The 26,319-nt window shown below is 42.7% G+C and overlaps 1 protein-coding gene across 14 annotated transcripts in view; it reads left to right on the top strand.

Annotated features, from left to right (window-relative positions):
- Window positions 1-26,319, top strand: part of LOC106568825 (disco-interacting protein 2 homolog C) — a 255,185-nt gene that overhangs the window by 170,596 nt on the left and 58,270 nt on the right. For 10 of the 14 annotated variants that reach the window (XM_045694056.2, XM_082960831.1, XM_082960830.1 and 7 more), the window contains exons 5-8: window positions 7,769-7,984; window positions 17,921-18,055; window positions 21,240-21,359; window positions 21,650-21,847. In XM_045694056.2, coding sequence (XP_045550012.1) covers window positions 7,769-7,984; window positions 17,921-18,055; window positions 21,240-21,359; window positions 21,650-21,847 — 669 coding nt within the window. The remainder of the gene's footprint in view (window positions 1-7,768; window positions 7,985-17,920; window positions 18,056-21,239; window positions 21,360-21,649; window positions 21,848-26,319) is intronic. The other 4 variants (XM_045694057.2, XM_045694063.2, XM_045694058.2 and 1 more) reach the window with 3 other exon arrangements.

Raw genomic sequence — 26,319 nt, forward strand, 5'->3', positions numbered from 1 at the left:
ACTATAGCAGTTATTAATTCAGACCCATAACCATTCAGATGGTGGTAGACTATAGCAGTTATTAATTCAGACCCATAACCATTCAGATGGTGGTAGACTATAGCAGTTATTAATTCAGACCCATAACCATTCAGATGGTGGTAGGCAATAGCAGTTATTAATTCAGACCCATAACCATTCAGATGGTGGTAGACTATAGCAGTAATTAATTCAGACCCATAACCATTCAGACCCATAACCATTCAGATGGTGGTAGACTATAGCAGTTATTAATTCAGACCCATAACCATTCAGATGGTGGTAGACTATAGCAGTTATTAATTCAGACCCATAACCATTCAGACCCATAACCATTCAGATGGTGGTAGACTACAGCAGTTATTAATTCAGACCCATAACCATTCAGACCCATTCAGATGGTGGTAGACTATAGCAGTTATTAATTCAGACCCATAACCATTCAGATGGTGGTAGGCTATAGCAGTTATTAATTCAGACCCATAACCATTCAGATGGTGGTAGACTATAGCAGTTATTAATTCAGACCCATAACCATTCAGATGGTGGTAGGCTATAGCAGTTATTAATTCAGACCCATAACCATTCAGATGGTGGTAGGCTATAGCAGTTATTAATTCAGACCCATAACCATTCAGATGGTGGTAGGCTATAGCAGTTATTAATTCAGACCCATAACCATTCAGATGGTGGTAGACTACAGCAGTTATTAATTCAGACCCATAACCATTCAGATGGTGGTAGACTATAGCAGTTATTAATTCAGACCCATAACCATTCAGATGGTGGTAGACTATAGCAGTTATTAATTCAGACCCATAACCATTCAGATGGTGGTAGACTATAGCAGTAATTAATTCAGACCCATAACCATTCAGACCCATAACCATTCAGATGGTGGTAGACTATAGCAGTTATTAATTCAGACCCATAACCATTCAGATGGTGGTAGACTATAGCAGTTATTAATTCAGACCCATAACCATTCAGACCCATAACCATTCAGATGGTAGTAGACTATAGCAGTTATTAATTCAGACCCATAACCATTCAGATGGTGGTAGACTATAGCAGTTATTAATTCAGACCCATAACCATTCAGATGGTAGTAGACTATAGCAGTTATTAATTCAGACCCATAACCATTCAGATGGTGGTAGACTATAGCAGTTATTAATTCAGACCCATAACCATTCAGATGGTGGTAGACTATAACAGTTATTAATTCAGACCCATAACCATTCAGATGGTGGTAGACTATAGCAGTAATTAATTCAGACCCATAACCATTCAGACCCATAACCATTCAGATGGTGGTAGACTATAGCAGTTATTAATTCAGACCCATAACCATTCAGATGGTGGTAGACTATAGCAGTTATTAATTCAGACCCATAACCATTCAGACCCATAACCATTCAGATGGTAGTAGACTATAGCAGTTATTAATTCAGACCCATAACCATTCAGATGGTGGTATACTATAGCAGTTATTAATTCAGACCCATAACCATTCTGATGGTGGTAGACTATAGCAGTTATTAATTCAGACCCATAACCATTCAGATGGTAGTAGACTATAGCAGTTATTAATTCAGACCCATAACCATTCAGATGGTGGTAGACTATAGCAGTTATTAATTCAGACCCATAACCATTCAGATGGTGGTAGACTATAGCAGTTATTAATTCAGACCCATAACCATTCAGACCCATAACCATTCAGATGGTGGTAGACTATAGCAGTTATTAATTCAGACCCATAACCATTCAGATGGTGGTAGACTATAGCAGTTATTAATTCAGACCCATAACCATTCAGATGGTGGTAGACTATAGCAGTTATTAATTCAGACCCATAACCATTCAGACCCATAACCATTCAGATGGTGGTAGACTATAGCAGTTATTAATTCAGACCCATAACCATTCAGATGGTGGTAGGCTATAGCAGTTATTAATTCAGACCCATAACCATTCAGATGGTGGTAGGCTATAGCAGTTATTAATTCAGACCCATAACCATTCAGATGGTGGTAGGCTATAGCAGTTATTAATTCAGACCCATAACCATTCAGATGGTGGTAGGCAATAGCAGTTATTAATTCAGACCCATATTCATTCAGATGGTGGTAGGCTATAGCAGTTATTAATTCAGACCCATAACCATTCAGATGGTGGTAGGCTATAGCAGTTATTAATTCAGACCCATAACCATTCAGATGGTGGTAGGCTATAGCAGTTATTAATTCAGACCCATAACCATTCAGATGGTGGTAGGCTATAGCAGTTATTAATTCAGACCCATAACCATTCAGATGGTGGTAGGCAATAGCAGTTATTAATTCAGACCCATAACCATTCAGATGGTGGTAGGCTATAGCAGTTATTAATTCAGACCCATAACCATTCAGATGGTGGTAGGCTATAGCAGTTATTAATTCAGACCCATAACCATTCAGATGGTGGTAGGCTATAGCAGTTATTAATTCAGACCCATAACCATTCAGATGGTGGTAGGCTATAGCAGTTATTAATTCAGACCCATAACCATTCAGATGGTGGTAGGCTATAGCAGTTATTAATTCAGACCCATAACCATTCAGATGGTGGTAGGCTATAGCAGTTATTAATTCAGACCCATAACCATTCAGATGGTGGTAGGCTATAGCAGTTATTAATTCAGACCCATAACCATTCAGATGGTGGTAGGCTATAGCAGTTATTAATTCAGACCCATAACCATTCAGATGGTGGTAGACTACAGCAGTTATTAATTCAGACCCATAACCATTCAGATGGTGGTAGACTATAGCAGTTATTAATTCAGACCCATAACCATTCAGATGGTGGTAGACTATAGCAGTTATTAATTCAGACCCATAATCATTCAATCTTCGTGAAGAGAAGTGAAAGCCTTTTGCTTTGAAAGCGAGGAGGGATGAAGCAACAATAGAGTAATAACATTAGGGGAGATATTATGAAAGGTGTATATATGCATCAGACAACTAATTATACAACTAGGCCCTATTATATTTCAATACTAAAATCTAATTCGCTAGACTATACCTTTGTAAGCTGCATGTGCTGCACCAGAATCACATGTTCTCTTCTGCTTTATCATAATACAAAACAGTACAGTATAATACATTCAACAAGATTAGCCTACTGGAGCTAGTTTCATTTATTTACCCAAGAGAGCATATAGCTAGCTACGTCTGTGAGTTTTTGTTTTTCTGTTGTGCGTAATGTGCAGTAACCTATATCTTATATATGTATTGGGTAATGGCACAATCATTTGGGCTTTTTTGGGCTTGGGCTCATAAAATGTATTTTTAATATACTGTAGGGCTCATGAAATGTATTTAATATATGGCTTATATGCCACCAGCCTGTCTTCCCCCCCCCCCCCCCTCACTAACTCACTGATGCAGTGTCTCACCCATGTGTCTGTACATGTCATGTCTGCCAGTCAATTCAATATGTCTGCCAGTCAATTCAATCAGCCTGGGTTGGCAAAGCATCTATTTATCACAAATTGATGTTGTCATCAGAAGCTCCTTTCCACAGTGTCCTTTTTTTTTTTTTTCTTTATCTACATTATTTCTTGATTGGATGTAATTACAACGGAATGAGTCAATTTGAAAGAGTGATTGACGTTAAAGTATGATTATGTTGTCTCTTGTTTTTTGGGGGTTAGTATCTATTAGATGCAGTACAACAGGGCTTCAACACAGCAGTTTAAATCTTCAGTCTCCTAGTATTCTACCACTAGAGTCGATGGCACTCCAGACCGTCTTAGATAAAACGTCCCCAGTCTGTCAGTGGAGCAGATGATTGGGGCAGAAAGAAGGCAATATTGACATGGTGTCATAGATGACCATGGGAGTGGTTAAGTCACTCTGAAACGGTTACTCGTGCTAGCTAAAAACAAGCTGCCACTGACGAGCTGCCATTTCAGACCCTTGGCTAACATAAGAGAGCTGAACCACAGAATTAGGTTGCGTCTCAAATGGCACCCTATTCTCTATATAGTGCACTACTTTTGACCAGGGCCCATAGGACTAAAGTAGTGCACTATAACGCTCAGCTTCTAGAAGGAGTAGTGTGGTTAATGATACTAGCTAGCTGAAAGGTAGAGCTCATTTCTCCCTTTGCCATATCCCACTAACCTGCCACATCAACAACATGTCATATACTGTAGAGCTGTAAGAATGTAACAGCTAGAATGTAGCATGGCATGCCCCCACCCAGCCAGAGGTTTATGGAGTAGAGAGTATCTTTATAAGAGAGGGGGAGAGAGCAGTGTTAAGTAGCCATTATGGCATTTGCATTAGGGCTGAAGGCTGGGACCGAGGCGTCTACAGGGATTCCTTTACTGAACACGCACCACGCAGGAAATCACGACAGGCACATTTTCAGATGATTCCGAATGAGCAGGCAGGCAGAGTTCTTGTAAGGCAGCGCAAACTGCCCCTTGAGGGAGAAGGAACAGTGACACAGCACTCACAGCGTGTTGGTGCCTGACTGCCTGCGAGGCTGGGGGCGTTCAGGGACACCAGAGCCACTCACACACATCGTATCAAGCAAGGCAAGCAGCCTTATTCCACTGGAGCACAGCCTGCCAATGACAATTAGAATATGGACTCCTTGTCTTCTAGTCTGTCTGTCTAATTAATTAGTATCGTGATTAGTATAACGCTTTTTTTTTTCTTTTTTTTTTGTACATGGCTTTGTCCCAAGATGGGTCTCTATTCCCTGTATAGTGCACTACATGGGGAATAGGGTAGCATTTGGGTCGCAGCTTGTCTGTCTCAGGGCGCCATCTCCTGTGTGTTGTGGAGATCAGAGGAAATGCACCGTTTCTGTGTGTAACGTGCTGATAATGATGAGTGGCAGTGCATACAGCTCATTACAATGTTATCAGCTGTGGCTGTTACTGAGGGACAAACAAAAAGAAAAGCAACTGCTCTATTCCGGTGTGTGTGTGTGTGTGTGTGTGTGTGTGTGTGTGTGTGTGTGTGTGTGTGTGTGTGTGTGTGTGTGTGTGTGTGTGTGTGTGTGTGTGTGTGTGTGTGTGTGTGTGTGTGTGTGTGTGTGTGTGTGTGTGTGTGTGTGTGTGTGTGTGTGGTACCACACCACCACCTTATCTCAGCAGTCAAAGCCTAATCAATTTAATTAACATGAAATTAGCACAGGACCGGCTACAAAGAGTTTAAGATTTTGTCCGTCATCTTCGTCCAATATTAGATTCGGATTAGGATTGGAATGGTCACTAATCCACATATCGGATATATGCACGTACACACACCCGCCCATGTCCTTATACTGAGGTCCTCTGATGTCTGGCTTCTTAGAATCATTACATGTATTGAGGATCCCTAGAGGGCTTAGTCTTCAGGGGCTCATCAGAGACTTCCCGTGTGTGTGTGTGTGCGCACATCTGGGTGTGTGTGTGTAATATGATTAGGTGGTTGCCTGGCAGCAGTGTATTTTTGCCATCAAGTGGTGCTGGCCCTATGCACACAGCCTCTGAGAAGCTTTCCTGCCTTGCAAGCTAGCGCTGCCCGACCTGAGACTGTCACTCAGACAGAGGCCCAGACTAAAACAGTAGAAACTGGAGCTAGCATCCAGAAATAGTGGCACTGTCAACAACTGTAGCAGATAGGTTAGTTCTCCACATGCCATATTGGTCCACTGTAAAACAATGCGCTTGATGGAGGATTTGAATTTCACCAATGAGGAACCAACAGCCACAACAAAGCATCACTAAGAGCTGAGACCTGGAGGGCCAGTTGCAGCAGTTCCTGTTTAAGCGCAGCATGGCGGGGCGGCAGCTCTCAGATAGGGCTGTCAGGGGACTATTGTGCCACGCCACACGGCTGCTCTCTTATCTGTCCCAGTGTCAACAACGCAGGAGAGCCCAGCTGTGAACAGACTGACAGCTGTCACTGACACTGCCCTGACAACAACACCAGCCAGCCAATTAAAGAGGGCTTTACGACACACTGCTGGCCAATCAAATGTCAGGCTGTTTCCCGGCCAATGGCGGGGCTGGGCTGTGTTGTTAATCTGCTCTGTCTCCTGTGTTTGTGCAGGCAGGGTAGGCAGAAGGAGAGAGGATGGAACCCTAGTGACCTGAAGGGTGTTGGAGCCGGTATTCACTGCAGGCTGGAGGAGACCTCCCTTAGCCCAGCAAAGGTTACCGTCTCTCCCACTGCTGTCACTGGCAAAGACAGTGTGTCAGCCCCTCAGTGTCAGAGAGAGGCTCACAGACATACTGAGAACTAGACTAGATAACACATGTTTTTTCAGACATTTTACTGGCCAGAAATATATATATTATATTTGATGTGCACTCATAAAACCTATTCAGTTAATGTAGGCTTTTTATGTTATCTTTTTTGCTGATTTCTATTTTCCCAGAATTTATCACGTTACATTTCTATATTCAACATTTTGCCCATGCAGATTTGACATTTACTAGAAAAGGTCAACTGGTTCGAGGCTGCTGTATTGTTTACTAGCTTAGGTTGATAAGGTGCTAGGCTGAAGTGTAATTGGAGGACTGTACACACGCACAGACACACACCGAGAGAGAGCCAGGCCCATCCTGTTGTTTATCTCTCTCAGTAGGTCACTCTGCAGTGCACCTGGTTCTTAAATGGCTCGTTATGATCCAGCCTCTCTCCCTCTGTTCGTTCCTCTCATCCCTCAGACACCCTCCGCTGGCCCCCGGCAGACCCTGTCCTGTCGCAGTATGCAAAATGCATGCAAAATAAAGTACACAAAGAAACCCACTCCCTCCTCCCCAGACTCAGCCACTGACTGGCTAGGGTTTAAAAACATCCCTGAGTGGAGAGTAGTGATATTAGCTCTGTAGGAGTGACAGTGTTTGGGCTGAGACTGTCTGGGTGTTGCGGTGGATTTGGGTGCATGAAAGTGAGTCAGCCTAATGATGTGAGGTGCAGGGCTGTGAGGGCTATAGGGAAAGGGCTCCTCCTGACTGAGTCTGATACAGTGGAAGGAAGCCATTCTCCCCTTCACTGTCAGGATCAGGTTTCTGTCAACTCTGATTTGCATGCTTTCTGTGGAGTGCACCTGTAGCCTACAGGTAGGGAGCAGGGTGTATAGCCTCTACCAGGCTTTCACCTCACCTTCGGTATGAAAGCCTGTGGAAGTTCTTGTCAGGAGGAGGCTAAAAGAAGATGGAGGGTATCCAAGCTATTTGCCCCTCCCAACAATTGGAATAGGCACATTCAAACACAGGCGGAGATTCAAAACCGAAAGCCAATCATTTTCAATGGTGCCCACAAGGGGTAGTGTCATTACAAACAATGATATAAAATATTATTCACAAAAATGCTAGCACCGTAAACTAGCTTACTCTGAATAATTCTGAAGAGGGATGGATGTGGTTATTTTTTTTCAATCACTTCTACTCACAGCCCTTCATCACAGTTCCACTCATACCTACTTCCCCAGGCTCTGGAGCACAACATGCGAGAGGTCTGGAAGCTGAAGCTAGTGGCGGGGTTATGCTATGGGGGAAAGGACATCTCCTTATGGCATAGCCCGAGTTTCTCTATTTGTTGTGCAAATGTCTGACAATGACGTGTGTGTGTGTGTGTGTGTGTGTGTGTGTGCAAATGTACGCATGTTCATGTGTTTCTACCCGCCGTCGTAGACCCCCTCTCTAATTCCCCTCTCGGCTCTTCTTCCCCCCCCCCCCCCCCCCCTCTCTCTCCAGACACGTCGTCGGGCTCGGAGGGCGAGGGCTCCATGCAGGGTGAAGGCACACCAACCTCCAGCCAGAGCAGCATCAACATGGAGAACTGGATCAGCCGAGCCATCCACGGCTCCACCACCTCCTCCACCACCTCCTCCTCCTCCACTCAGAGCGGAGGGAGCGGGGCGGCCAGCCGCCTAGCAGACGTCATGGGCCAGACGCACCTTGGTAAGTCAGGTAAACTACCCTTCAACTATAACCTACACACCTACTTACATCTATCTACCTCTGTGTTTGTCTTGCCTACCTCTCTTGTTGGCTTTCTAACTCAATACCCCCAGGGTGTGTGTGTGTGTGTGTTATCACCCCTCACCCATCCTGTTCCAACCCCTAAGGCATGCAGCCACAACACTAGCCTGCTCTTCCAGTGTTACTTTCTATTAATTGCATGCTACCCTCATTCCCCTGACAAAGATGACCTTCTAGACTTGGTTAACCCCCCTAGGGTAGTTGTATGGCCAGTGCATAATACATAAACAATTCAAAATAGTGAAAAATAATTGTTGTAGCCTATTTACTCCCTATGTAGATATATATATATATATATATATATATATATATATATATATATATATTTTTAATAGTTTAAGACCGGAGGGCTATCACCATGAAGTACCACTGTTGTCTGTGTAGACTGTTCCAGTGGCCAGTCTGTTTTCATGCTGCTGACAGTTTAAATACCATCAGACAGTCAGCCCCCTGCCAGGTGGACAGCGCTAGTAGACAGTTAGGACTAGGAGACAGACCATCAGAGCTATTTGGCCCTATTATGATCTACAAATATCAAACTGTGGGAGCTCTTTGAAGACGCTTTAGAGAGGCATGTCTTTTGACCAGAGCTTGTTGTAGGTCCATTCATACCAACAAGCACATGAGTAGCTTTCTCACCAGTCCTTGGTGTTCAGAGGTGTTCCCATGACAATCAGCTTACACACATAGCTGTTTTGTTGTCACAACATGACATGGTGTGTTGTGTGTGTCACTGACTGACTGTAGTGTATTCTAGTCCTGCTCTCTCTGCTAGGTGTGTTATTGAAGAGGAGGATATCCTTTCCTGTGTGTGACGGTTACGACTCTGTTTTCCTCTTCGCTCCTGTTTTGAGGCCAAAACAAACCAGCTCCCCAGTGTATGTGTGCTGGCTTTTTAAAAGGCTTCCCTTCATCCCCCTCTCCCTCCCTCCCTCCCATTTAGTGTGGTTCTGCCTGTCCATGTAGATAAGTTGCTTTTCTCCATGCCCCTTACCGCGACCGTTATCCATGGGTCCGTCCCAAATGGCACCCTATTCCCTATATAGTTCACTACTTTTGACCAGAACCCTATGGGCCCTGGTCAAAAGTAGTGCACTATACATGGAATAAGGGACCATTTGGGACGAAGACTGTATTTTCCATCTCTCCATATCGCTGATGCCTCTTTTGCTGAGAGACACTGCAGAGAGGCCTTCCTCCATCTGGGTACAGTAGTGCCTTGGTTTGGCTCTGTGTGGTTGCCGTAGTCTGGATTTAAGGTTCTGGTTTTCCCCTCACATGCAGGGCCCATTGCTCACCTCTCTCTGAAGAGGAAAACTAGGAAGGTCCTGGGTCCTCCGGCCCCAGTCACAGTAGAGAATGGGAACACAGGTCCAGGTCCTGTGGTGCGCCGGTCTTGTGAGTTTGGATCAGGTGGATCAGAGCTCGTCTGGCAACAGCCCCCTCTGGAGAAGCAGGGTCAGTATCCCACTATCCCAGACCACCGTGCAGTCAGTGCCCCCCTGCCTTCACCTCCCTGCCCTGCTCTGACCCAGCCCCCATTTGCTTTGTGATGATCAAGTGTGGCGTTCATTGACGAAGTGGTGTGTCCTTGGCTCTTACTACAGTTGTGTGAAAAGATGGGAGATAGAGGAGAAGTGATGCTAACCCATGGTTAGCTTTGGCTAATGACTGCTGTGATCGCATGAAGCAGTGTGTTTATGCTTTCATGCTTGTGAATGATAGCCAAGATGCTGATGGAAAATCAATAATAATATTACAGGGAAACGGTAAGGTCTGGAAAGCAGTGTATATGACAAATGGCACCCTACTTCCTATATAGTGTACTACTTGTGACCAGGGCCGACAGGGTTCTGGTCGAAGTAGTGCATATGTAGGGAATAGGGTGCTATTTGGGATGCAACCCAATTTTTATTTTTTTTGCTTTCATGGCTGTGAAATATTTGTGTTAATGGTGAAAAATACATGTATTTGTTTGCTTGGCAAGATAAGAGTGTTCAAGAATGCTTTTTATCTTTGACACAAAGCAGATTGATAGTTGCTCCAGTTACGTGGAGGTGGTGCTTGCTGCAAAATGTATTCTGTCTGCTTTTAGACACTTCTCTGCCCTCCCAATCTTCCACATGGATACAGACATTCATGTTGGCAGTGTACACTTTAAATCTGAACTTTAGGCAGGTGGCACATTGTTTTAAGTAGTCTGTTTAAAATGCTCTGTGCAATTTACTTTTGGTGCCAAAACTCTGCTGGATGCTTAAAGAACCCACTGAACCAGCATTGAAGAATGCTTTGATTGAACCCATCTGTTATCCCGTCAGTCACTATTCTGCAGGGAGAGTGAATTATTGAAATGTGTTGTTTATATCCAACGCCAAAAGAAAAGAATCCCCAGGTGGAAGTAGATGGATGTTCTGAAAACAAAGGCTTGGTCCACACTCTAATCAACTATTAGTTAACATCTGAGACCACCACAGAAACCATTAACACAATTCTGGAAGGGTTCCCATTCCTAATGGAATCAAGTTTTGCAGTCTGTGCTTGTGTTCCGGGATAATTACAGTACATTGCATGACGCACCTATCCATACGTTGATAGATACAGTATGGCAACGCGGCCTATGTGACGACCCATAGGGATTCCATTGCAGGACAGTGTGTACCTGACATGGTCAAATAGAGAGTAGAAGATAACATGGCTATATATATGGAGTAGAAAATAACATGGCTATATATATGGAGTAGAAAATAACATGGCTATATACAGTGAGGGGGAAAAAAGTATTTGATCCCCTGCTGATTTTGTACGTTTGCCCACTGACAAAGAAATGATCAGTCTAATTTTAATGGTAGGTTTATTTGAACAGTGAGACAGAATAACAACAAAAAAATCCAGAAAAACACACCCTTGTTGGCAATCAGAGCTCAGACGTTTCTTGTGGTTGGCCACCAGGGTTGCACACATCTCAGGAGGGATTTTGTCCCACTCCTCTTTGCAGATCTTCTCCAAGTCATTAAGGTTTCGAGGCTGACGTTTGGCAACTCGAACCTTCAGCTCCCTCCACAGATTTTCTATGGGATTAAGGTCTGGAGACTGGCTAGGCCACCTCTTACATCTAGGCGTTCCGCTAGCGGAACCCCTAGCCAACAGCCAATGGGATCGCATGGCGCGAAATACAAAAACCTGAAAAATCCAATAATTTCAATTTTTCAAACATATGACTATTTTACACCATTTGAAAGATAAACCTCTCCTGAATCCAACCACGTTGTCCGATTTTCAAAAAGGCTTTACAGCGAAAGCAAAACATTAGATTATGTTAGGAGAGTACATAGACCAAAATAACCACACAGCCATTTTCCAAGCAAGCATATGAAGCTAAATGAAGCAGTAACCTTTGATCTTCATCAGATGACACTCCTAGGACATTGTTATACAATACATGTATGTTTTGTTCAATCAAGTTCATATTTATATCCAAAAACAGCTTTTTACATTGTCGCGTGATGTTCAGAAAATGTATTCCCACCAAAAACTTCTGGTGAATTGACAAAAATATGAACCATAAACGTTGACAAAATACATAACAATTATTTTAATAATTATAGATACAGAACTCCGTTATGCAACCGCTGTGTCAGATTTTAAAATAGTTTTTCGGCGAAAGCACATTTTTCAATATTCTGAGTACATAGCTCGCCATCACGGTGAGCTATTCAGACACCCGCCAAGTTCGGGGTAAACTAAACTCAGAATTAGTATTAGAAATATTGTATTACCTTTGCTGATCTTCGTCAGAATGCACTCCCAGGACTGCTACTTCCACAAGAAATGTTGTTTTTGGTCGAAATAATCCATAGTTATGTCCAAATACCTCCATTTTGTACGTGCGTTCAGGTCACTATCCAAAGGGTAACACGCGAGCACATTGAGACACAAAAAGTCAAAATGGTCCATTACCATACTTAGAAGCATGTCAAACGCTGTTTAAAATCAATTTTTATGGTATTTTTTACGTAAAATTGCGATAATATTCCAACCGGACAATAGTGTATTCATTCAAGGAGGAAAAGAAAAAACAGCGTGCTCACGGGAACGCACATATCCAATCTTTTTGTCCCCAGGCAGACCACTCAGTAACTGAGCTACTATACTCTGCCCAGTGACAGGGGAATGCTCAAAACACTTTCTGAAGGCTTTAAACAGCCAATGGAAGCCTTAAAGTGCAACTTAACAGCACAGATACTGTAGTTTCGAAAGGGACTAGAAAGAACTACATTTCTCAGATCCTACACTCCCTGGTTGAATTTCTCTCAGGTTTTTGCCTGCCATATGAGTTCTGTTATACTCAGACACCATTCAAACAGTTTTAGAAACTTCAGTGTTTTCTATCCAAATCTACTAATAATATGCATATTCTCGTTTCTGGGCAAGAGTAGTAACCAGTTTAAATCGGGTATGTTTTTTTCATCCGGCTGTGAAAATACTGCCCCCTATCCATATCAGGTTAATGTGCTTCTTCTTGAGCCACTCCTTTGTTGCCTTGGCCGTGTGTTTTGGGTCTTTGTCATGCTGGAATACCCATCCACGACCCATTTTCAATGCACTGGCTGAGGGAAGGAGGTTCTCACCCAAGATTTGACGGTACATGGCCCCGTCCATCGTCCCTTTGATGCGGTGAAGTTGTCCTGTCCCCTTAGCAGAAAAACACCCCCAAAGCATAATGTTTCCAATTCCATGTTTGACGGTGGGGATGGTGTTCTTGGGGTCATAGGCAGCATTCCTCCTCCTCCAAACACGGCGAGTTGAGTTGATGCCAAAGAGCTCCATTTTGGTCTCATCTGACCACAACACTTTCACTCAGTTGTCCTCTGAATCATTCAGATGTTCATTGGCAAACTTCAGACGGGCATGTATATGTATTCTTGAGCAGGGGGACCTTGCGGGCGCTGCAGGATTTCAGTCCTTCACGGCGTAGTGGGTTACCAGTTGTTTTCTTGGTGACTATGGTCCCAGCTGCCTTGATCATTGACAAGATCCTCCCGTGTAGTTCTGGGCTTATTCCTCACCGTTCTCATGATCATTGCAACTCCACGAGGTGAGATCTTGCATGGCCGAGGGAGATTGACAGTTCTTTTGTGTTTCTTCCATTTGCGAATAATCGCACCAAATGTTGTCACCTTCTCACCAAGCTGCTTGGCGATGGTCTTGTAGCCCATTCCAGCCTTGTGTAGGTCTACAATCTTGTCCCTGACATCGTTGGAGAGTTCTTTGGTCTTGGCCATGGTGGAGAGTTTTGAATCTGATTGATTGCTTCTGTGGACAGGTATTTTATACAGGTAACAAGCTGAGATTAGGCGCACTCCCTTTAAGAGTGTGTTCCTAATCGCAGCTCGTTACCTGTATGAAAGACACCTGGGAGCCAGAAATCTTTCTGAATGAGAGGGGGTCAAATACTTATTTCCCTCATTTAAAATGCAAATCAACTTATAACATTTTTGACATGCATTTTTCTGGATTTTTTTTGTTATTATTCTGTCTCTCACTGTTCAAATAAACCTACCATTAAAATGATAGACTGATCATTTCTTTGTCATTGGGCAAACGTACAAAATCAGCAGGGGATCAAATACTTTTTTTCCCTCACTGTATAGGGAGTAGAAAATAACATGGCTATATATAGGGAGTCGAAAATAACATGGCTATATATAAGGGGTTATCCCAGAAACCCTGGACCCACTCCAATTTGCATACCGCTCCAACAGATCCACAGATGCAATCCCTATTGCACTCCACACTGCCCTTTCCCAACTGGACAAAAGGAACACCTATGTAAGAATGCTATTCATTGACTACAGCTCAGCGTTCAACACCATAGTGCCCTCAAAGCTCATCACTAAGCTAAGGACCCTGGGACTAAACATCTCCCTCTGCAACTGGATCCTGGACTTCCTGACGGGCCTCCCCCAGGTGATAAGGGTAGGTAACAACACAACCGTCACGCTGATCCTCAACACTGGGGCCTCGGGTACGTGCTCAGTCCCTTCCTGTACTCCCTGTTCACTCATGACTGCACGGCCAGGCACGACTCCAACACCATCATTCAGTTTGCTGATGACACAACAGTGGTAGGCCTGATCACCAACGATGAGTGACAGCCCTGGGTAAATCATTTGAATTCTATCACTTTTTGACAGCAACCCTTTTGATTTGAACAAAACCTTCTGTACATGTTTGCCTATAGGGAGGAGGTCAGAGACCTGACCATGTGGTGCAAGGACAACAACCTCTTCCCCCAATGTGATCAAGACAAAGGAGATGATTGTGGACTATAGGAAAAGGAGGACCGAGCACCCCCCCCCCCCATTTCTCATTGACGGGGCTGCAGTGGAGCAGGTTGAGAGCTTCAAGTTCCTTGGTGTCCAAATCACCAACAAAGTGACATGGTCCAAGCACACCAAGACAGTCATGAAGAGGGCACGACAAAGCCTATTTCCCCTCAGGAGACTAATGATTTTGGCATGGGTCCTCAGATCCTCAAAAGGTTTTTCAGCTGCACCATTGAGAGCATCCTGGCGGGTTGCATCACTGCCTGGTATGGCAACTGCTCGGCCTCTGACCGCAAGGCGCAACAGAGGGTAGTGAGTACGGCCCAGTACATCACCGGGGCCAAGCTTCCTGCCATCCAGGACCTCTATACCAGGCGGTGTCAGCAGAAGGCCCTAAAAACTGTGTGAGTGCAATAGAGATTGCATCATCGGTGGATCTGTTGGGGTGGTATGCAAATTTGACTGGGTCCAAGGTTTCTGGGATGATGGTGTTGATATCAGCCATGACCAGCCTTTCAAAGCATCACTGTTGCGCTCGCTCTCTGTGTCGCGCTCATTCTCTCACTCTCTCTCACACAGCTCTGAAGGCATTAGGAATATGACTTTCTCGCACATTAGCACTGTGAAGTTTTATATTTATTTACAGTAGTCTTTTCTCCGGTTACATAAGCAGCTACTGGCTTATTCTAGGGAGTGGGGGAGGGTGAGCGAGCGACTAAGTGGGGGCGGCAGTGATGTTGTCCTTGGTCTGACATTGTCAATATGAGTCTTGTTTAATCTATTGGGGTCTGGAGCCCTCCACCTATCCCATTAATCTAACCTCACACTGGTGGTCTCAAATGGCACCCTGATCCCTATGATGCACACTACTTTTGACCAGGGCGCATAGGACTCTGGTCAAAAGTAGTGCACTATATAAGGAATGGGGTGCCATATGAGACACAGCCTATACATGGTGGAAGGTGAGATGATACATTATATTTTCATAAATCTGTAGATGTGAAGTTTTGGGAAGCTCTTATCCTATTGGCCTATATAGGCACATTAGACGTTCATGATGAATTGTCACTGAAAATAAGATTCCTTATTGCAGACAGTGTGATGGTCTGAATGAGATTGCTCTGACATGCATCTGGTTACCAGTTCTTATAGGTAAGTGCTATGTGTGCTAGCTGGTGTTTCATCCAATTTAGTGTATGTATGGTCCTTGACTGGGGATGTAGTGTTTTGCCGTGGAAAGAGACTGAGTACTGGGAATGTAAAGGAAAGACAGTGAGGGACCTCATTGAAATTCCTTTGTGGTTTCTCCTCCCAATTGGTGTCTGGAATTATATTACACGCTCATCCACTTCAGTTGGAGTCAAAATCTAGCAGGAAGAGGAAGTAACGTCTGATGTGTGAATGCACCATTTTGTAAGTCGCTCTGGATAAGAGCGTCTGCTAAATGACTTAAATGTAATGTAAATGTAATTATGTTTTTTTATGTTGTCATGGCAGTATGACGGGAGAAAACAACATGAATTCACGGCTACTTTACCATGGTTACAAGATTATCGTGACACCGACAATTATGGATGAAGACCGTCATGAAAATAAAAATAACATACATTTTTTTTTGCGTAAAATAAGTGGCACAAACAGCTGTCTGAAAACGAGACGGCCCGGGCAATTGTGTGGTTGAGTCCGTTTCCACGGTAACATTAACTCTTTTTACAACGCGATGACGTTGCGGTCATTTGGCTGATCAATAACTGTCAACCCGAAATTCCATGACCGTCACAGCCCTTTTCACGGCATGATTAGACTTTCAACAACATCTGCCACTTGAAAGAATCTGAAATGAAATACAAGTCGAGGAGCGGGAGAGAGAAATGTAGATATATTTTTCACATTGAAAGATAATGTCACATGTGGGAAGTCTCAGAGAGGCGGAAGCACTGCGTTAATTATGTAATGTTGAAGCATTTGGAGGAATTATGTTATGGCCAGGGGATTGAAGAGTGGGCGGTGATGATTACAAACATATTTCCATGAAGTGCATCAAATCTCCTGCAGCTCCACTACTGGATTTAAAGGGGCAATCTGGGATTGCCCCTTTAAAACTGAAGAATATTAGACTGAAGAATATAACTTATAAATGCAACTTATAAATGCCTTAATGATCATGAGCTTAGTTACATTTTCTTCCCCCATTGGAGGCCAAAATATAAACTTGTTTTACCTTTTGCCTCTGCTGTTTACCAAAAAAGTGTGTGTGTGTGTGTGTGTCAGCTTTGTTTTGTTTGAATCCCAGCTCAGTGGCAGGTAGCATAGCGGTTAAGAGCGTTGGGCCAGTAGCTGAAAGGTCACTGGTTCGAATCTCTGGGCTGACTCGCTGAAAAATCTGTCTGTGCACTTGAGCAAGGCACTTAACTCTAATTGCTCCTTTAAGTTGCTCTGGATAAGAGCGTCTACTAAATGACGAATGTTTAAAAAAAAAATACAATAAATTTAGATCAACCCTTTAATCACAATCTGACTGAAGGAGAGGCTGGTGGCCTGGGGACGTGACGATCAGCTTGGTGACTCATACATGGACAACTTAATACACAGAATTAGTTTGTTTGACTTTGTTGTCATAGTTATATATTTGTATTAGTTAGCGTGGTCCCACACATTCAATCTTATGTACACATCACATAGAAATGTGTGTAGCAGAGATGTATGCGCCGCTATAGGGCTAGTAAAGTTCACAAATCAGTCTAAGTCAATGTATTGTATGTGAGTTACAATGGCTGTGCCACGTAGCCACGATATTCAGATGATATTTTCATCAGAATAAAATAGTTTTTGGGTCATTGCAGAGGTACATCCGTCTCGTGGAGTGGATGGACTTAGTGGTGTTCACTACCTCGTCTTCAAACACCACTAATCTGTTTCCAAAGGGAAACTAGATAGAGGGCTCCTAAAATGCAAATGAGGTGACATGAAACACTTTCAGTGCGATATCATAACAGATCATATTGATAAGGCTGAGGACTATGGCACTGTGGAAGTGCCAAGATAAAAAAACACAGCAGCATTTCAAACATTTCCTTCCTTGAGTTAACTGTGGTCTACCTCTGTCTATTCTCCACCTGGGGACACCTGTTTGCATGCACCTCCTGACCTGACTAGACTAACCCTTGTCTTCTACCGTCTGTCTCTCTCGGTCTGTCTGTCTCTCTCTCTCGATCTGTGTGTGTGCTCACGGACTGCTGCCTCCTGCCTCATCCTGTCCTAGGATGTGTGTGTCCAAAATGGCACACTTTTCCCTCTATAGTGCACAGCTTTTTACCTGGGTCAATACATCTATAGTATGTATGAGCAGTGGTCAAAAGGCGTGCACTATATAGGTGCCAGACGCTGCCGTACTTCCCCCCCCCCCCCCCCCGCACTGTTGTGCTGGCTTGGCTGTGGCAGCCTGTGGCCTGCTGTGGCCGTTGGTTAGCTATAGGGCTGAGGGCTGGGGGGACTAACAGTAACAGGCTTCCTTCACCTTGCCTCTCCTCACGTCCAGAGAACCACTCTGCCCCTCCAGATGTCACCAGCTACACCACAGACTCCATACAGGTGGAGAGACCCCAGGGCTCCACCACAACATCCAGGTCCACGCCCAAATATGGCAATGCAGAGCTCATGGAGACCGGAGATGGTGAGTGCATAGAGGGGTTGGGAGTATTTGTGTTTGTGACCTATTTATTTGCATGGTGCTTGTCTTTCTTTACAGTGATGTGTATGTTTGCGTCATGTTTGTACCCACTCCCCTACGTAGTGATTTGGAAAGTGAAGATAAAACAAATTTGCCTCTATACTCCAGCATTTTAGATTTGAGCTCAAGTGCTTTCTATTAGGCAACAGTACCAATAGCAGGGGAGGTTAACATTTCTGGTGGGGTATTTTATTTATGCCTCTAACTTTCTCACTCATCATTATTCACAATTCATTCAGGATTATCCGTAATCATGGTCACGTCCACATTGATGTAGACGTGTTCAGTAGAATATTCTAGTCTTATTTACAGTGATGTGACTCCAAAATGACACGTTATTTACCATTCATTTCTAATGGGCACAACATGATCTGAAACACAACCAAAATAAAAGGCAAATGTATTCAACAACTTTGTAGCCTCACAAGCTTGATGTAGAGTTGCCTGCTAGGAATATGGGACCAAATACTAAACTTTAAACAAAATGTAATACACTAAGTGAATTTGTCCAAGTACCTATGACTTCTTCAAATGGGGGGACTAAATGCATAAAGTGCTTTCATTTCTAAACGGTGAAACACATGTATGACCATACCCTCAAATAAAAGGTAGCTTTTCTTTTTGTACTGTATTGAGCCAAATATTTTTATCATGCTTAGTCGTTTGTGTCCTGGTGTTTATGTAATTTGGTTATGATGACACTGTTTTGGGAGAAACATGAAAGGGAAAAACGAGAGCCGATAAATGTTTTACTTATGCTTCTTATGATTCAATACTGTGAATGGGATGACAAGAATCAATCTTTTCATCATGTTTGATTTATTACATTTAGCATCACAGAAGTGTTCAGTTAGAGCTGCAACAGACACCAGAAATGACTTTAGTAGGAGCAGTAAAACTCTGTCTCCTCTTAACACAGACACGTCACTCACTTATCTTCATTTACACTCCTCTTTGAGCACATCACTTTTGATGGCTTACCTTTTGGAAGCTTTCTTTGACACACGAGAGGGGAATGAAATCCTTAGGGGATGTGGGTAGACTAGAATGCATCTAACGCCTGGAAATGAGGACCCCAAAGTGGATTCTGACGTTTGTTCTGAATGAGCTCCAGTCAGATGACGGAGTATGCCAATGTGGGAGTCTCTCTGCTATTTTAATTTGTTCTCCTGAGGCATACAGCATCGCAGCGTCGTCAGACTAATCTGTTTATCAGGTGCTCCAATCAATAGTGCTGAGGAATAGATTTGTTGAGCGCACGTCGTGGAGAGTCTGCTTGATAGATAAAGTGCCAAGCTTCACAGATTGGGCTGACTGGCTAAGACAGTTCTTTTCAGAACCTCTCCGTCTCAACTTCTGTAGCAAGGCCAAACTTGTGATTAGAGATTTAAAATGTTTGTTGTGCTACTTACTTGTTTTATCTTGCCTAATATAGGTTTGCGTTCTTTACACAGATTTTATATTTTTGTCAAATTAAGTTTGGCCTTATCTTTTACTATGTACATCTGTATTGCTTCTATCCACGGGGTAACTGTTGTATTTGACACTTCACTGTGTATGAGGGTTTAGACTGAGATTTGAGTGACAGCCCTGGGTAAATCCATTTGAATTCTATCACTTTTTGACAGCAACCCTTTTGATTTGAACAAAACCTTCTGTACATGTTTGCCCACTGTAGAAGTGGTCAGAAAGTGCGTTTCTGGACCTGAATACCAAAACATTAAGGAGATAAAGGTGTTTAAAGTTGACCCATTTTGCATACCCCACCATACCATGAGACATCCATGTCTTCATCACTGGAAAATAGAAACGGTTGCGTTTTATCATTTTAAAAGCTTACAAACAGGATTGTCAAACAATTTTATATATGTTATTAAATGTCGATCTAAAACGTGTAATCCTCCCAAAAATAATAATCCACATATGTTAAACCCTATTTTATATAGTCATCGGTTGAGAGACAACATACTCTTGAACACAGGGCGGGTGTCATGGTTTGGCTGATAAATGTACTAAAATGGGAATAACATTGAAACTTTGAAGTGGTACCACCAAGATGGTTGGAGGTCCACACGTCAGTGAATGTTGACTTGAATTGGAATATCAGTTTTAAATCAATCCTCCATATGAAACCTATTGAAGATCATAGAAATGTAGATAATAGAATAGACATGACCATTTTAAGTTGCCATTCGACGATAGGTGGACCGGCGGCCAACTTTGTGGTAGTAATTAGAAGTGAAAATGTCAATTAATTGAATTTAAATTTCAATGGTGTAGCAACTAAATTGAGGTGGTCTAAAGGGATATTAAAGGTTAATTAATATGATTAAAATGCCACCTACCCTCTTTATTAAGAGCATGGTACCTCAGATGATGTAAATTAGGGTTTAAGCTAGAACGTATGCAAACATGAATTGATATTAATGGTTAAAGTTTTTATAAACAATGTCTCATGGTATGGTGGGGTATGCAAAATGGGTCAACTTTAAACACCTTTATCTCCTGCATGTTTTTGCATTCAACTCCAAAAATAAACTTTCTGACCACTTCTACCATGTTTAAATCTGAAGGGATGCTGTCAAAAAGTGATTGTGTGTGTGTGTCCACTTTTCACTCCCTCAGTCTTTGGTGTGTTGAGTGCCGTGAGAAGTGGCATTGGAGAGAAATGGCAGTAGATGGTGTCATTGGAGAGAAATTGCTAGAGGATAGTGTCATTGGAACAAAAGCAGATGCTTTAAACAGGGACAGCTCTGCTATATGCAGTAGAACAGTGGCTCCAAACCAAGGGTACTAGGACCCCTGGGGGTACGTGGCCTATCCACAGGGGGTACTTGAAGACCCATGAAACCGTTGGCTTACTGGTGAAATAAACAAGGGAGTACTTCAGGGGTACTCTGAGCAGAGGAGAATTCAGTTGGTGGCACAGAAAGAGAAAAAGGTTGGGAACCACTGCTGAGAGAGAAGACACTTTGCATATTACCCGTTGACATGTGGCTGTCTCGTCTCAGAATGCCCTGAAGTGACAAGACTTGGAGAAGTGGCCATGCTCGTCCAATTAGACATATAGAAGTTTCCATGAAGTATTGAAGTGTATATGTGTAGTGAACTGTGTTAACCCCTACAGGCGTTCCAGTAGGTGGCCGAGTGTCAGCCAAGATCCAACAGCTGGTCAACACGTTGAAGAGACCCAAACGACCTCCCTTAAGAGAATTCTTCGTTGACGACTTCGAAGAACTCCTAGAGGGTAAGAGGGCCATCCATCCCTACTTATTCAACATGGAGACTTCAAAGACAAATCCTTTGCTCGGTTGATTTCTGAATGAGTTTATTTTAGTGTATTGTTTGTTTAGCATTATTATAGGTTCTTATTGTATTTATTAAATACAATAATCTCAAGCTGTGTCTCAAATAACAGCCTATATATAGGGCCCTGGTCAAAAGTAGTGCACTATGTAGGGAATAGGCTGTAATTAAGGATGTTTTTGGGATTATTTTGCTGTTATAACATAAATGATTGTGCTGCTCATGCTCCAGTCCAACAGCCAGACCCCAACCAGCCCAAAGCGGAGGGGGCTCAGATGCTGGCGATGAGGGGGGAGCAGCTAGGGGTGGTGACTAACTGGCCCCTGTCGCTGGAGGCTGCCCTGCAGAGGTGGGGCACCATCTCTCCCAAAGCGCCATGCCTCACCACTATGGACACCAACGGAAAACCACTGTACATTTTAACCTACGGTAAGGACTCTTGTATATACTTGCAATGACTGTGATATGTGGTTGTTTTACCTACCTTTGTTGAATTTACTGACTAAGTCACTCTTGTTAAGAGTCTGCTCAAATGATTCAAATGTACTCGTCACAAGGATTGACTCGGTACAGCACAAGCGCTATTGAAACGTTTCAGACAACTTACCAGAGAGAGAATAATAAAAAGCAATGTGTGCTTTATAACAGTGGAGGGTGTGCTCGTCTATAACGTAGAACTGTAAATTGCCTTGCATAATGATACCATGACCCAGACATGCAGGACTGACGCAGCACCGCTGTTATGTTAATGACCCTTTACCAGCCACTACATAACTAGGAAGGATTCCATGGTTGCATTCCGAATGGTGCTGTATTCCCTATATAATGCTCTACTTCTGGCAGGAGCCATTTTGGGATGCAACCCAGTGCGTGCTGCAGTGGAGTACTCAAGGGTTTCCATTTGAAATACTGCTTCATGCTCAGCCTTCCCACCAACCTTATTCAGCATAGCCGAGCACCAAACTGTGTGTTTGACACAGGCAAGCACCTAACTATACTGCTACCTGCCACTGAAGCATATTAATGCTATTAAAGACAGCCACACAAGGAACACCAAGTACGCTGAACAAAAATATAAACGCAACATGCAAGAATTTCAAAGATTTTACTGAGTCAAAGTTCATAAGCTTTTTGTGTGTATGGAAAATATCTTGGATCTTTTGTTTCAGCTCATGAAACATGGGACCAACACTTTACATGTTGAGTTTATATTTCTGTTCAGTGTACATTGTTTGTGGAAAAATACTTTTTGAAGTAAATCGAACAGTGGCAAAAGCACTGATACAGCGATGTAGTTCATTTGTATAGTTATTTAGTTCAGTGACATAGTATGTTATTTCTCTCACTTAGGGGTCTTTAAAGTTAATTGTGATTCTTGATATATGAAAAGTCAATGTAATCAAATCCACTGTTGTTAATCAGTCAGTGACCACACAGGAATGTCTTGCATTATGTTGCACTACTGCGACAATACACACCGACTATTCCCCTCTGCTTACTTAGATTCAAGTTTTTCTCCCAAGTCCCACCTCAAAATTCATTATTGGTCAAGGGCTGTACTATGATTTGAAGAGTAAAGTTCTGCCTCAGTAGAGTTGCCCTTATGAATTCCAAACTGCTGGGAAGGGCCCCTGTGAAGCTGTGAGAATAATAAAATGACCTGTAGGCTGAGTCCCAAATGGCACGCTGCCAGCCCTATGGGTCCTGGTCAAAAGTAGTGCACTACATAGGGAATAGTGTGCCATTTGGGGTGGAACCATAGACAGTCCTGCACACCGCATCCGAGAGTGCAACCTGCTTCTGAGTCATGGAGACATGACAGGCAGCATGCCCCACAGGAATAACATGGGCACAATATTTCCTGTATAATGCACTACTTTTGACCAGAGCCCTATGTAGTGCGCCATGTAGAGAATTAGGGTCCCATTTGGTACGCAGACATATGACTCCAGTCAGTCAGCACTAAAACACGCCCCAATGGAACTAGTGCAGTCTCTGTCAGTCCTCTGTCTGGCTGTCGGTGTGAACATATTGATCTGTAAAGTGTGGTGGCTGATCGGACAATGTTCACCAGGCTGTGAAATGTCTGCAGCCAGCCTTCCTTTTGTCAGGAGCCCAGCATCGAGGCCCAGCTCTCTGGGAAGGAAGAGACGGTTGGTCGGGTGAGAGAGCTACTGGGCCCTGAGCTGTGTGAACAACTCTGTCTTCAGTGTGCAGTGCTGAATCTTAATATGACTCTTTGAAGTGAACCTTGAGTGAATCTCACTCTCACTCTCTCTCACTCTGAGCATCGTTCTCTCTGCCCTACTCTCTTTGCTAGTTTAATTTCTCTGGTTTCTCTGCTGTGTGATACCTCATGACATGGACACAGTTTGCTTACAACGTCAAATTATGGTTGATGATAGCTTTTATTGAAATAGGGGATTGATTCCTCCTAATGATTGTCTCTGTTTCCAAAAAAACAATTAATTACATGAATTTATCATCCAAAATTGGCTAGTTAAATGCTCACACTGCACTTAAACTTTGGGAATTTAGTCAATATCTATACCATCCTCCTTTACAAACGAGCACTATGTATTGCAAAAATAATGGTATCCATTTAAGCCGTCCTTAGATTAATAAAAAAGAAATCACATTTACAGATTACGACCATTTAATTTAACGATGGGTCGACTCGATGGATAGATCACCACAGCATCATGACATGAGGACATTTCCCTCCAATGCTGTAGATACAAAGCATGCCACCCTATTCCCTATCTAGTGCACTACTTTTGAACAGAACCCTATAGGCCCTGTTCAAAGGCAGTGCACTAAATAGGGAACAGGGTGACAGGGTGGCATTTGGGCCTATGTAATTCCAATATGAAATCACTTATCATGGAAACGTAGTGCTGTGTATCTAGGAAGGTAATGCTGTCCATTATTCACCATCTATGGTCTATTCTTAGAGATGATGATTATGCATTACTCATGTGCCCTCATTAGTTTATCTCAAACTCCCAAACCAAGTAGTTTATGCAATAATCCAGCTCTAATAGTTGTTTTATTTCACAGTGGAAGACGGAGCTAGCTGATTAAAAAAAATAATCTCCCAAGACTGTGAGTAGAATCTACTATGCAATAGATTAAATCAGTAGAGATCCACTGAGTTTGTAGGGTTAAGATCGCCTGGAGGTCTCTGACAGAAAGAGATTTCAAACTGACAGAAAGAGAAGCCACATTCACATACTCACACTCACACATACACACACACCTCACCCCATCCTCCTCAGTGTGGTGTAAACACAGTGTAGGTGTGACATCAGCCTGGGGGTAGGTGTGGTTGAGGTGTTGGTGGAGGCTGCTCTGTGTGGAATAGGGATGGGCATTTTGAGATGTTTTGACTGTTCGAGTATTTACATGTTTTCTTTTTTTACGTACTTGAGTATGCCCAAAAAATGTCCTTGTTTTTCAAAGAAAAGCACGTTTTTTTTTTGCCGATTTTAAAAAAAAAAAAAAAAAAAAAAAGTTTTTTTTTAAATAACATCAGATTGATCAGAAATACAGTGTAGACATTGTTAATGTTGTAAATTACTATTGTAGATGGAAAATGGGATGCCTAGAAGGCCAGCATCCCGGAGTCGCCGCTTCAATGTTGACGTTGAGACTGGTGTTTTGCAGGTACTATTTAATGAATCTGCCAGTTGAGGAATTGTGAGGCGTCTGTTTTTCAAACTAGACACTCTAATGTACTTGCCTTCTTGCTCAGTTGTGCACCGGGGCCTCCCACTTCTCTATTCTGGTTAGAGACAGAGTTTGCTCTGTTCTGTGAAGGGAGTAGTACACAGCGTTGTACGAGATCTTCAGTTTCTTGGCAATTTCTCGCGTGGGATAGCCTACATTTCTCAGAACAAGAATAGACTGATGAGTTTCAGAAGAAACTTATTTGTTTCTGGCCATTTTGAGCCTGTAATCGAACCCACAAATGCTGATGCTCCAGATACTCAACTAGTTTAAAGAAGGCCAGTTTTATTGCTTCTTTAAAATCAGATCAACAGTTGTCAGCTGTGCTAATAATTGCAAAAGGGTGTTCTAATGATAAATTAGCCTTTTAAAGTGATAAACTTGGATTAGCTAACATAACGTGCCATTGGAACACAGGAGTGATGGTTGCTGATAATGGGCCTCTGTACGCCTATGTAGATATTCCATAAAAAATCGTCCATTTCCAGCTACAATAGTCATTTACAACATTAACAATGTCTACACTGTATTTCTGCTCAATTTGATATTGTGCTTTTCATTCAAAAACAAGGACATTTCTAAGTGACCCCAAACTTTTGAACGGCAATGTATGTATTTATTTTTAGAACACCATGCCTGCACTGGAAAAAAAACGTGCTCGTAGATCTATATGCCAACAGAACGCAACAATGCCTTATTTGGTTACACTTTACTGTCCTAACCATGTCATATGTCTAATAACCTGTAGTAAATTGTTATTTTATGGGTGGTTATGACACCTACATAAGTGTTTTTTATTTTTATTTAATTTTTTATCCCTGCCAAGAAGTTTCCTTTCATTTGAAAGTTTGTTTCTTAAATCCTTTGTTGTAAGGATTTCTTTAGTCATATTTTTACACTTTATGACGCTGTCAAGAAGCATTATGACCATCCTGTGTCACTTTACTTGGACTAAGAAAATACACAATATGACACTGTCAAGAAGCATTATGACCATTAGAATCATATAAGCCAGATATGATTGGCAGCGACTACAGGTGTGAGTGTTTCTGGGTACATCTGTAATAGCCTTCCACACCTGGATTATGCACCATTTGCCCCTTTTTGTTTTTCTTTTTTTTTTTTTTTTTTATTCTTCAAGCTCTTTCAAAATTGGTTGTTGATCATTGCTA

This window comes from Salmo salar, chromosome 14 (genome assembly GCF_965601325.2).
Source record: "Salmo salar chromosome 14, fSalSal1, whole genome shotgun sequence".
Classification (NCBI taxonomy): domain Eukaryota; kingdom Metazoa; phylum Chordata; class Actinopteri; order Salmoniformes; family Salmonidae; genus Salmo; species Salmo salar.